The sequence below is a fragment of the Myotis myotis genome, unplaced genomic scaffold (assembly GCF_014108235.1).
Source record: "Myotis myotis isolate mMyoMyo1 unplaced genomic scaffold, mMyoMyo1.p scaffold_m19_p_3, whole genome shotgun sequence".
Taxonomy (NCBI): domain Eukaryota; kingdom Metazoa; phylum Chordata; class Mammalia; order Chiroptera; family Vespertilionidae; genus Myotis; species Myotis myotis.
The window spans coordinates 136711951-136725949 of record NW_023416335.1 but is presented as its reverse complement, the minus strand read 5'-3'; the positions used below and the strand labels follow the sequence as shown (position 1 = coordinate 136725949).

Sequence of the window (13999 nt, the reverse complement as noted above, 5' to 3'; positions counted from 1 at the left end):
ACCTAAATGATGTGCAAATGTGTAAGTAAATCTTATTTGCATTGTTGTGATTCATTAGCATCTTTGTTCAAACGCCCTCATTAGCTTGCAGCATTACCCAGACTTAAAGCTTAAAGCCTTACAAGGACTTTGAAGTAGTTGTTTTTGTTTTGAACATATTTGTATTGATTTCAGAGAGGAAGGGAGAGGGAGGGAGAAAAACATCGAAGGTGAAAGAGAATCATTGATCAGTTGCCTCCTGCACACCCCTTACTGAGGACTGAGCCTGCAAGCCGGGCATGTGCCCTGACTAAGAATTGAACTGTGACCTCCTGGTTCAACCACTGAGCCACGCTGGCCAGGCTGAAGTCATCTTTATGATCTGTCTCCTCATTACCTCTCTGAGCTTCTTTTTCATTAATACTTTACTCATTTATTCTGCCTCAATCACACTGGCTGCCTTACTGCTTCTCCAACCTTCTAGGAATAAACCTATCTCAGGACCTTTGCACTTCTGGCTCTTTCCACTTGGATTCTTTGACCCTAGATATGTAAATGACACAAGTCCTTATTGTTCTTTTGGTCTTTACTCAAATGTCACCTTCTCAGGGAGGTTTTTCCTGGCTGCCCAATCTAAACTTGCAGTATCTCTCCATTATGTCTCATCCCCTGCCTATGCTTTCTTCATATTCTGAATGCGTATCACTCTTTAACAGGCCTTATGTTTCACTTTTATAGGTTTTTCTTTTTTGTCTTCCCAACTAGAATATAAGCTCCATGAGACTAGGGATTATGACCCCTGCTTTTGTTTATTGATGCATCCCCAGTTCTAAGGACAGAACCTAACCTATAATAGTTGCTCAATAAATATTTGCTATTAAGTGATATATACCACCATTGCTTCCATTTGCGAATGTGAGAGACTGGGTTCACTCTCTGTCACAAGGATTTTTGTTCCTCTGACACACAATGTGGGTGATTTCTCTTCCCTTCTAATTCTCTTCAGAGAACCCCATGAGGTACCTTGTCTATTTCATTCTTCTCCTTCTCTGAAAGAACTATGCAAACCAGGGTAAATTTTCTTGGTAAGCCTCAGTATGTTTTTGCATGTATACACACATATGTAAACACACAAAAATTAGCATGGTACACAGCATAGTTTCTCTTTGAAAATATAATGTATGTTACTTCTCTTTCCTTCCTTTAGAGCAGGGATGGGGAACCTTTTTTTGCCAAGGGCCAATTGGATATTTATAACATCATTTATGAGCCATGTAAAATTATCAATTTAAAAATTAGCCTGCTATATTTGGTCAAATATTTAATTAGCTCAACCCTAAAATGATTTCTTGGGCCTTATATGGCCCACTGGCTGGACGTTCCCCACCCCTGCTTTAGAGTGACAAGTGTTAAGGAGAATTCATTTAGGTAACAACTCACTAATGCAGTAGAGTGAGGCAGTAAAGACACATACAAAAAAGGGAAGTGTCTGTATTAGCTTCTAATGCAGTATGAATATAAATGTGCCAAGGTAACTTATTCTTCACATTCTTCAATTCCCTGCCATCTTCTTCCTGGTTGTCTCTTACCTAAAGAAATTGTGCTGTTGAATTGCTAAGCATCGTGTGTTTCTAAAATTAGGGGTCTTTGAAAAGATTTCTCCAAAGGTAGTACTGTGTTCACTTCTTCAAAGAAAATGATCTGTATTGTTTAATGTAGCTGTTTCTCTGTCACAATGTCACGCCTGGATTTCCTGTCTCCCTGGATAACTGCTCACCTATTCATTGTAGCCTGGATGGTGCGAAGCAGAGGTTTTTAGAGCATCTTTAGAATGGGGCTGGAGGAGGCCCTTGGAGTTTGGTTAAGGGCTGCAGCAGCCTGGGGGCTTTCCCTACCCACAGCCTATTCTGCACATGCACCAGCCTGAGAGCCGGGTGGTTATGAAGCCTGTGCCCACACGTGTGCGTGCTGGCCCTACAGGCCGTTTAGTTTTGGGGCCTCAGGAAAGTGAGAGATATAAAGTTTCTGTAGCAATCATTATGGTCTTTCTAATCTCACTTTTGTCCTAAGAATGACTCCTTATTACGCTTAGAGTCCTAGGAACTGGCACTTTGTCCAATTGCATCCTTTTCATGTAACTACCATCCGTGTGTTTTTTCTTTCTTTCTCATCCCCTAAATGACTATCACAATAAGGTCAATGAGGTACTCAAATTGCTAATGTTCAAGGTATAAAGTAATATCCTATAGTTTAAGTAACTGACTGGATAATCCTTTTCACTGCCTTTAAAATTCATTGAAAATAATCATTTAAGGATATGCTTTTCATAGTCGTCTTACAACTATGAACTATAACAAAACAGCTGAAGGTTAAAAGGTTATAAATATGTAATCACTATACAAAGATGCTTAAAAATCTCAGGAAGTATGTGTAATGTTAGCTTATTTAGGCAGTCAGTATCGACAGTGCTTCACTAATCCTTTCTTATGTCCTTCCTTAGAAAGACGAGGTTGTATTCTCACCCCGTCTCCCCACACTCCCTGATCTTACAGGAAGAGCAGAGTGCTGGTGTCTTTTAAAAGAATCCACAGTAAGATGAGTTGAAGTGGGGCGCAGGTAGAGTTTGAATGTAGTGGTTCTTTGTTTTTCTTTTAGATGGCAGGAGCTAGAGCCATTAGAAGGTACTGTGTAGGGTCGTCAGCCATCTGTTGACAAGTTGCTGAGAAACCTTATGTTGTTAAGAAATGCGGTGAGTTTGAAACTCAGATGATTGGAGTACCCCTGTTGATAAACTAAACTTGATAAGATCTCCTTTATTTTTATTATCTTTTAAAAATATTTTTTTTTATTGATTTCAGAGAGGGAGGGAGAAGGAGAGAGCTAGAAACATCAATGAATAATGAGAGAGAATCATTATCTGGTGCCTCCTGCACGTCCCACACTGGGGATCGAGCTCACAACCTGGGCATGTGGCCTGATCTGGAATCAAACTGTGACCTCCTGGTTCGTAGGTGGACACTCAACCACTGAGCCATGCCAGCTGGGCAAGATTTAAAATAGCAGATTTACGTTAGCAGCTGCTTCCCACAAGGGTGGGAGGGGAACAGTAGCATTTGAAGGGGATATCTCCTTTCCTAATGTGCCCCGGCATCTCTGTTTCCTATGTCACCTGCTCTGTCTGTGCACCTACCTTTAAGAGCCTCACTCCACGGGGCTGCTTCCTGTCATCACTGCTGCCGTTGTCTCCCCCATCAGTTTTGGGGGACAGCTGAGGTGAGCACTTAGTTGTTAAAAAGCAAAGGGGAAAATGCTGTCGACCCTTCTAAACCTGTGGATCTCCTCCCCTGCTTTGACCGTGCTGGAGGAAGAATGGCCAGGAGACTGCATGGCGGATGAATTCGATTTCATAAGATACATCCTCATTTTCTGTCTTGCGATGAGAAAATATTTGAGAATTCTTTTGTTAAACATCAAAAATGTCTGCTCTGGGTACTTGCTGCTCCTCCCCCGCAGTGGCCATATGGCCTCGCACCGTAAGCACCGGGCTGTGACTTAGGGACTGTGTTCTAATACAAGAGTCCATCTTCCGTTATTGATGCCAGCTGAGCCACCATCCGTAAACTGTGAATAATAAACTGAATGATGCTGGAAAGTAAAGAAGAGTAATAAATTCTTCCCATCACTCTAAAGTGATATAAAACTGTGTGATAAATTACGGTAGGGCCCGTACTGGAAGGAGTACATTCTGAGTACTTAGGAAGATGGATATTTTTAATACTTTAGATTACTTTGGATCTGATTGAGTTGGCAACGAGTCCCTTGGGTGTATGTATGTGTGCAATGTTAAGCGAGTAGCTCTGAAAATTTTCGCTATCAATACCCTCTTATCCTGCCCTTCACAGATACAAAACTCATACCTAAAAGATTCTGTTAAGTTTAAACTTGTATTTACTAATAGTAACAAATGAACTCTTTCATAAAACGAATCACTTTCAGAACTGAGTTATAATGTAATAGCTGCTATTTTTCTGAGTGTTACAATTGGAGACAAAGAAATTTAACATTCTTGCTTGTCAATGCAGGCTAATTGTCTCTGGTTTTGCTGAAATAAGCAGCACAGTGTAAATATCTTTCTTTCTATGTTTTGGGCCTTCTAGAAGCCCGGGAAAAACAGACTCAGAGCACTTTGATAAAGCATTGGTAAATGTAGCTTCCGAGGCCAGTGTCTCCAGGCAAAGGCAGTTCTCAAAAATACTAGAGTGTGATCTTGTTCATATAGTTTTAAAAATGGTTGGGTTTCTTATTCCAGAGACGAAGCTATCAATAACAGAAATATTTTGCACATTACCATGATAAAAGGAGAAAATGACTCTAGATGAGTTAAGAGCATCTTTTCTAGAGATCTTTTCACTTATAACATGTGTTGTAAACCTCTCCCGGTCACATAATTCTCCATTCTTGGCGCCTGCCATTCACAGCCAAGAACACTAGTGAGGACTTTTTTTTCTCTGAAAAAAGCACGATTATATGTGTTATTCTATGGGTCCTCAAGTTTTTAAAATGTCGATATAGCATACCTTACTGGATATTTTTCATTTTTAAATAATGCAGTGGCACTATTGATCTTCTTCTCATGCATTTAAATTCTGTGACAAACTTGGTGGAGAAGGACAGAGAACACACTGAAGAAATCATGATCTCAAGTTGAAACATTAAACAATAAATATTTCTTTTCCCAGAAACTGGATCTCCCATTACAGCGTCCTGCATTGGATTAGGCAATTCTAAAACACCTCCTCCAGGGCAAGCAGGAAAATGTGTTCCAGGATACAATGGTGAGAAATGACCCTGATTTTTAAAAATATGTGAGGTTAATTTGGTATAGTGTGAATCAGATTGCATGAAATATGCTAGGTGCTTAATAAGTATTTGAATGAATACTGGTATTAATAAGGAATGCCTTAATTTTTATTGAGCCAATTTGATAAAAAGTACGATTATAGGCTTCCACTAACATGTTCTAAATGGCATTTTAACCAAGAAAATAATATCATTTATAAGGCTGTTGAGGATATGGATGTGATACAAAGAATAGACTGATAATTGCCAGAAGGGAGGTGGGTTGGGCGACTGGGTGAAAAAGGTGAAGGGATTAAAATGTACAAATTGGTTGTTATAAAATATTCATGGGGATGTAAAGTACAGCATAGGGAAGATAGTCAATAATATTCTGATGACTATGTATGATGCCAGGTGGGTATTAGGAATATCAGGGGAACACTTTGTAAAGTATATGATTGTCTAACCACTATGCTGTACACCTGAAACTAATAAAAATAATATTGAATATAAACTGTAATTGAAAAATAAGTTTTAAATTAAAAAATATAAGGATGTGAAATTACAGTGTATGAAACCTGCTAGGTACCCAGGACTTCATATACATCATTTTATTTCATGCTGAAGTATATTTAATTCAGAGATATTAGTACCATTTTAGAGATGAACTAACTGATGCCCAGAAAGATTAAAAACTTCCCGAAGGTAATATAGCTCGTTAGCTCCTGAAGACAATGCAAATCATTGTGTTTTACTTATTTTTGTTATAAAAGCTGCAGGTTTTTTTTTTTCATTATGCTACTTTTTTAAAATTTAGTAATGATGATAAGGCTTTTGAACCTTCTGGCTAATAATGCATTTTTGTTTTTAAAGAATAAGGACTCTAAATATAAAAATCTTTCATCCACAATATCCTTCAGTATTTGTTGTTAAATTGTTGGTAGTGATTATAATAGTTCAATACATTCCCTTGGGCTCCATTCCCTAATTGCATAACTAGGGACATCATCTAACTTTTCAGGCCTTCCATTTCCTTATTCCACCTGCTTCAGAGGGCTGCTGTGCTGAGATGTAACAATGAAGCATTAGCACAGCGACCGCCTGTGGAAGGTCTGCACTAAGTCAAAGCTGGGAACGGTACAGATATCTAGGAGCAGCCAGGTGGACTGACTCGATGTAGACTCATCCGTTCATTTCACAGACAAGGAAAATGAGGCGCACAAGTTGGTATTTGCATAAGGTCACACGATTTAGCTTAATAGATTTATGAGGAAAACCAAGCTTTCTGGGACCAAGTATGATTCCTGCATATAGTTTCTATTTGCATGTAAATTATAAAATTGAGAGATTTGTCTTTTGCTTCTCCAACCTAAAAACACTGTATTTTACTCCTAGGACAATGACTAGTTAAGGTAATGTGGATCATTTGGTTTAACCCAGCAAGTATATTTATAAAAAGACACTTAAGATTTCTTTTAAAGGGCAGAAATAGGTATTCTGTGAAGTCAGTGATATCTCCAGGCTTGGAAAGGCAAATCCAGTTTTAGTGAAATCCTCCCTTCAAACAGTTCTGTCATCCCAACTCCCTTTGTCAGAAAAATTGCTTTAGTGCTGAGCCATTTTTAGGCACTGAAGATGTGGGAGATGTTGAACACATTTCCCGTCAGTAGTTTCAGTGCCATTTTTATATCCAGTTGTAAGGACGAGTTAAGCTTTGATGCCTCATGGAATTTCAGTACAGACATTTTTTATTGTCTGAAAGCCATTACAGGTTAAACATTAGAACTAAAATATTTATAACCAAGGAAATAGTGACTTTATGACTCATGATCTTTACATGTTTTGTGTTTTTTCAGAGATTCAAAAGAATAATGTAACATTCAATATTAGAATAAAAAGCATTCTCTTGAGAAAGGAAAGAATACCATTTTTTTGGTGTGTGTATCAAAAACATTCAATATAATATACACATTCATTGAATACCTTATACAAGCATGTCACTTTATTTTTTTCCCCCCAAGTAATTCTTATACCAACACTATGAGAAAGGAATTACACTCACTTTTTAGATAGGGAAATTGAAGGGGTAATAGAATGTGCTCAGGGACACACAATAAACTGGCCACTGTACTGGGATTCCGGGAAACAAAGATGAATTAGGCTTGGCCTCTACCCTTAATGAGCTCACAATCTAGTGAGAGACAGATAGCTACCCTGCTAATAATTGTCAGAATGGAATTTTAAAACAAAGTGCTCTGGGCACACAAAGAAGGGAGTGATTAATTTTTTCTGGGGATAATGTCCTTTTTTCCTCATAGCTTCTTTCAGTAGAATAACCTGGCTGGATGAAGCTCCATAAAGAATCTCTTAAAGCTTAAAACATGATGCTATATCCTCATTTCCAGGTTCTACTAAGGTTACTGAAAGTGGATAAAGCTTTGATCTAAAATCACTCAGGATTTTAACAGTATAACACAGAAAGCACTGGGATAATATTTGGGAAGGTTAAATTGACCTGTAAGGCTTGTAAGTAGATATGATGCCTTACATCAGCAAAATAGGGTTTCCAGGCTTTTAAGTACTTATTGTTAGTGCTTGAAATATTTTTTGGTATATTTTAAAACTTTACTTGTTTCCTTTAATTTTTGAAAAGCTGAACATATATTTAATGTTTTTTTATAGAATAGAAGGATATGTTTAAATGGCTATGAACATAGATTATGAAATTACTAGTATGTTTGCAATATAATGTCTTTATGGAAGATTCTAAGGCAAATTCATGATTTTGTCAGCAACTCAGTGCTGACTTGTATGGGGAAAAATGTGGTGGGTAGCAGGAGGGCTTGCTAACGAATTAATCAAAAGCATGTATTCTACATTTTTTGTGAGACGTTTTAGCTTACTTGTATGTATTAATGATCTCAGGAATTAAAAGATGCCTTTTTTAAGCTACAGTTTTGAGTGTTGAATATAGAAAATAGGGAAACATTTATGCTTTAAGGTCATGCATTTTTAGTCAAAGTATGTATGTATGTATGTATGTATTTATTTTAAAACTATATTTCTTTATTGATTTCAGAGAGGGAGGAAGAGGGAGAGAGAGAGAGAGAGACATCAATGATGAGAGTCATTGATCGGCTGCCTCCTGCACGCCCCCTACTGGGGACCAAGCCCACAACCCGGGCATGTGCCCTTGGCCGGAATCGAACCTGGGACCCTTCAGTCCACACTGACGCTCTATCCACTGAGCCAAACCGGCTAAGGCTCAAAGTATTTATTTATTTGTATTTTATTTTGCAGTTATGATTTTGGATGACAACATGCAAAAACTGAAGGCTCGGTGTTTAGGAAATATTGTGGTGAAGTAAGTAAAATTGTAATACTACTATTTAAAAGAGCAAGAATTGAAATATAATTTTAATAAAATGAAATGCTTGCAATGAATGATGTTATTAGTGGGGAGGTTACAGAATGAGCTTAAATACTGTTTGAAAATACACAGTGCCAATACATATAATTTATACATGTAAGTTCCATAAATTAGAACAAATTTAGATACAATTTTTAAAAATTGTATCTAAAAATTGTTATATATATATATATATATATATATGACTTTCCTCTTTTTGACAAACATTGTAGGTTGTTGAACCAATTTGGTTTATTCTTGTGTATCACTGTTTTTTCTTAACTCTGTTTCATGAGCATTTTAACTTTTTCTCTGCTTCTTAAAAATTTTTACCCCCATTCTAAGCTTCTTAGTCATTTTTTAATGGTTATGTTCATAAATAATTCTGAATGAACATCTTTGTGTTGCCTTTTCTCCCTTTCTAATAATTACTATAGTATTGAATAGTTTTCTAAAAGTGTAATTACTGAGTCAAACACTAGCATAATATAAAATTCCTGACTCATCAAGTATAATTTGCTGCTAACATTTTTTGTCATTGTTCATTTGATAGACAAAGTGCTAAAATCTGAAAATATTTAAATGTGCCTTGATTAAATCAATACTTTAAAATTACTTTGCTGATGGAAGCTGAAGTAGAAGTTGACTAAACTGGGAGACACACAAAATGTGTCATTATCTTTTCTTTTTTTAAAAACGATTTTTTAAATCCCCACCGAGAATATGTTTTGTTTTGTTTGAGAGAGAGAGAGAGAGAGATTGGTTGCCTCCCACTCACTCCCTGACCAGGATTGAACCTGCAGCCAAGGCATGGGCTCTGAGCAAGATTTGAGCCCACCACCTTTTGGGTTGCAGGACGATACTCCAACCACCTGAGCAGCCTGACTAGGGCAGCATGTGTCATTTTAATAACTGACACTATTCAACATACTTTAGCGCCTCTGATTTTGGAATTTTACTGAATGGTTTAGTAAAATTTAATGATATGGTTTAAGTAGAATGAGCTGCTATAAATAAAGAACATTGCATGTCAAGTCTTCTAACAGGTTTTCCCATTATTTGGAATAATTTTTTTTACTTGGCATTCTCATATTGGTAGCAGATTGTCTCAGGTTAATAAAACATTTTAAATTCTGTGAAAAGTAAATTAAAAATAGTAATTTAAAAAATGTATTTCTTCATGTAGAAATACTTTAATTTTACAAAACACTAATAAAGAAGATACACATTCTGATGTAGTTCTTTTCAGATTCTTATGTTATCAGTAAACATGTAAGCACTATATCACTTTTATTAAAAGTTGAAATTTTAAAACATCTTTTTGGTAAATGGAAAAGTTAAATGTTAAATATACTAATTGTTGTCATATTTTTCTGAATCAGAATGCATATAAACATAGGGCTAGTTGAAATTTGACCTTTATGGGGGAAAATGTTGTGAGTAGCAGGAGGGTTTGCTAAAGAATTAATCTAAACAAGACTGTCAGTGTATGTTTAGCTTGCTTAGGGAAGCACATGGTTTGAAGCCTGTGAAGCACTGCAGCAGTGTACATCTAAATATATATATAAAGAGGTAATATGCTAATTGGTCCTAAGGGTGTCACAGTCACAACCCCTAAGGAGGAGGCTGTCTGCGCGTGAGCGGCGGGTGGGGCATTGCTCCTGAAGATGGGGTGGAAGCAGGGAGGCGCCCGGAGGAGGCCCGTGCCTGGGAGGGTGGGGGTGAGAGCCCGTAGCGCCCCCCTCACCAGTCCTTTGCCACCCGCTGCTCGCACTCAGAGCGCCCTGCTGCTCACCTGCCTGGGGAAGGAGCACAGTTCAGCAGCCGGGAGGTTTCCGTGCTCTCCTCTGGCGCCATGATGGGTCTGAGCTGCTGCATTGCTCCAGAGATGGGGCAGAAGCGGGGAGGTGCCCGGAGAAGGCAGGACTAGCCCGAAGCGACTTGAGGGACTGAGGGCGGGGCTTGAAGCAGCCAGAGAAGGCCAGAGGGGTCAGGGGGCTGGGCCAGGTCACTGGAGCTCTGCATGCGGAGGTTCAGGTGTTTAGGCAGGCCGGCAGGTGGGTGGGCGGGCCGCATAATTTCGCACGCTGAGCTCCTAGTTTTTATATAATCTCCCAACTGTAAGTGAGTCACCTATTTCATAAAGCAACTTTTGCAAGAGCTCAGTGGTGGCATTTGATATCAGCACAATTTTAAATCCTTCATGTGCTCTGCTCTCTAATCATCAGTGGCTTTGCCCCATATCCATTCAAAAATAATATCCTATATAATAAAAGTCTAATATGCAAATTGTCTCGACTGGGAGTTCAACCACTTGCTATGATGTGCACTGACCACCAGGGGTTGGTGCAGAACATGGCAGGTATTGGCATCACGGTGCTGGCAGTGGGCGGCAGTGGAGGCGCTGCCGGCCCTGATGGGCCCAGATGAGAGCCGGACCATAGCACGATGGTGGAGCAGGTGAGCCGGCGGTGCCAGGCCAAAACAGGTGCAAGCGGGGGCCCAATCACCTTGTCAATCGCTCCGCAGACGCCGACCAGCAGCAGCGGTGGGGGTGGGGAGGCAGGTCTGCTGCTTGGCTCCCAGATGCTGAGGGAGCTGGTTGGGGGGCCGGGCCCCGATCGATCACCCCACAGGCAGGATGGTGGAACAGGTGAGAGGGTGAAACTGACACTTCGATTACAGAGAAAGGGCAAATAGTAATATTAAAATATTATAATTATTTTCCTTTCAATGTGCACGAATCCATGCACTGGGCCACTAGTAATATAATAATACCCCACAGAAACTATAATTATTTTTTCTTGAAGCCATTAGTGTTACTTCAACTAATTGAAGTAACATGACTACTGCCAAAAGCATTCTAGGTTTAGATTGCTGCCAATTCAGATTAATTTTCCTATCTCTCTATTCCTAAACAGGGAATTTTATTGTTCATATCTGGGATTTTTGATATTTCATTATAAATTATTTGAGAATACAATGTATAATGACGTGCAGGAGACTTTGATTCTTTCCTTAAGGTAATAGTGAAACTACGTATTTGAAAATATGATCTAATATAAATATATAATTAAATTTAAAAGGTAAGGTAAAAATATTCAGAAAAGAACTTATTACCAATATCTCCTTTTTAATAGAACAGTTTTTGAAACGTTATTTCAGGAACTCATTTTTGTCTGTGAGAGCAAGGATTTCCGTTTGAAACTCACACATCCAGTATCCCAGTCTAACTCCTTGACCTGACAATTATCCCTGCATTCCAATGGCTGCTTGCAGTATACGTAAGATGTTCTCATATTTAGCATCTAATCTATCAAGAAGAATTGTTTGTGTCGGTCCATTAGTTGTATGGTGTGCCTTTTCTAGAATGGATAAAGGTCAATGAATTATTTTTAAAAGCGCATAATAAATAAATGCTTAATTGAATTAAGTGAAAGGAAAAAAGCACACCTTCTTAACATAATAAAAATTATTATGACTTTTAAAAAACACTATGTAATTCAGAGATAATCATTCTCGGTGGACCACACTTTATTTGTTTTTAATTAATTTATTTTTCTTGTAGAGAACATTTTAAAGAAGGTCTGTGATCTGGGAACAAGGTCTTCTCCAGAGACCAGCTATATGGCCGCTGATCCCCTTGGTGGCTTGTAAATGGTGTTTGATTAGGGATTATATTCAGTGTCCAAGGTCCACTAAATATCTGAGATTCTAAACTCTAAGAAATCTATAGATCCCCAAATTTCAGAAATACATAATCAACATGTTTAATTAAATATCTATAAAATTTTACATTATAACAACTTCATTGTCAATTTAGTCTTCATATTTTGTTTTATTTGAAAATAATTTTTAGGCTGTACTTTCTCTCTTCTCATGATTCCTGAATATGTACAATGGCAGCTGGGAAATAATAACCAATGGTAAACTGCATGTGACTTCTTGTCAAGTGATTTCAAAAGCAAATTTACAACTTATTATTTTTTAGAAAATGTTCCAGTTTACATGGTACATTGTTATATTTTATTTTATTTTCATGGATGAGGGGCAAGGCCACTAGTAATAAAAAGGATTCAGTCCATGAAGGCCTTAAAACTGAGCTGGCATCAAAAGCTACTGCTGGGCATGCTCTGTATAATAATTAAGTGGAATAGCCTTTGAAAGAGCAATATTTCCTAATGCCATTTATGTTCATTAATTATACTTACAGTGATTAGGAAGAATAGAGGGAAAAATTTGCATGGAATATTTGAAAAATATGGGGCTCAAACTATGTTAAAATAAGTCAATTAAAAAATGAGATTGTTTTAATCCTAACTTTGTTTGCTTTTTGTAAATATCCTTGTTTTACAATAAAATCTATTGTAAATAGTATAAAAAAGATGGAAACTATTTTTGGCACTTTTTAAAAATTTTGCAGCTATAGTGATATTTCCATACTTTATAAGATACTAAATATAATAATTCATTTTATTATATTAAGATGACTCATCCCAAATCACAAAAGTGATATGTAGTAATTTTGAGAAAAATACTTGATCCCCTTTGGTATTTCAAACTCCTTTGTTAAGGCTTTCTAGAAATCTCAGCTTTGCTCTCCCAGGGCTTCCTTTACTGGAAGGTAGGCATTTTAGTGATTTCTAAACCATTGTAGACTTTAGAGTGCAATGAACATGAATCCTGCAGTTTTCATAGATTACTTACATTTACAGGATTAACCTTTCTCGTAGAAAATGACACAGTTATTAGAAAATTCCTTTGATTTTGAAACTTACTCCAGGCAGTTAATTTTGTGGGAAAGTTAGGATATCTGAATTTCTATGAATATAAAATGTTCATGAATTTTAGAAGGTGCCCCTGCAATTGCATCCAGAACTCTAAATTGAGAAATAAAAATAGGAATCAGTAATTTCCAGTCAACACAAAGCAGAGTATGAGAGAACATTTTAACTGTAATTGCCTTCCTCAGTACCACAGCGCTCACTGTTATTAAAGCCATAGGTTTCTGGCTTTTCCTCTCTCGTGGGCAGACATTTTCTCTGACTAGATCCAGTGGTTGCTATTGGAAGTGTGGCTTGTTTGCCTCCTGCTGTTTCCATGGCCTGTGCCCTGAAGGTAGTGCTGGGGTATGAGAGAGCTGTATGGCACCGTCCCAATGCCTCTTACTCTGGTGTCTGCCAGTTTCTCAGCCTCCAAATACTGAACTCTGGGTCCTTAATGATGTTAGTTTACATCTTTACAGCTTAGAAGAATGATTTATTCATTGTGTTCCTGTCTTGGGGGAGGGTCAGGACAGCTTTCTTCTTATCAGTGTATCCTTTGAGCAAAATCAAGAATGTCATATAATTGTAATGCTGTTCTTTTCTAAATCTCATTGACAGATTTTAGTATTTGTTTAAAGCCTTATAACAACACTGTTATGTGGGCAGTGGGACAGGCATTATCCTCATTTTAAACCCAGGAATCTAAACATCATTAGTAGTTATATAGCTAAAACTCACATTTATTACTTTCTCATTTGTCTGCCCAGAGAGAAAGAAATTATGGCCTAGTTAGTTTCTTCTGGGAAGATAAAAAGCAGTTTCATATGAAAACCTTGAGTAAAGCCTACAGAAACCATAGAAAATACTGGCAGTGCAAAATTGCAAGCTAACTTCAGATTCTCTAGGGAACAGGAGTTATATTTTCAGTTTACTTCTGTTACCACATGGGTTCCTGATGGAGCAATGACTATAGACCAACTTTTATCTGGCATTGATGGCTGCTACT

General features: G+C 37.7%; 1 protein-coding gene across 1 annotated transcript in view; it reads left to right on the top strand.

Moving 5' to 3' along the window:
- The window catches only part of ACSS3 (acyl-CoA synthetase short chain family member 3), a 152400-nt gene that overhangs the window by 110397 nt on the left and 28004 nt on the right, over nucleotides 1–13999 (top strand). The window contains exons 10-11 of the mRNA XM_036299086.1: nucleotides 4719–4814; nucleotides 8119–8182. Of these exons, the coding sequence (XP_036154979.1) occupies nucleotides 4719–4814; nucleotides 8119–8182 (160 nt within the window). The remainder of the gene's footprint in view (nucleotides 1–4718; nucleotides 4815–8118; nucleotides 8183–13999) is intronic.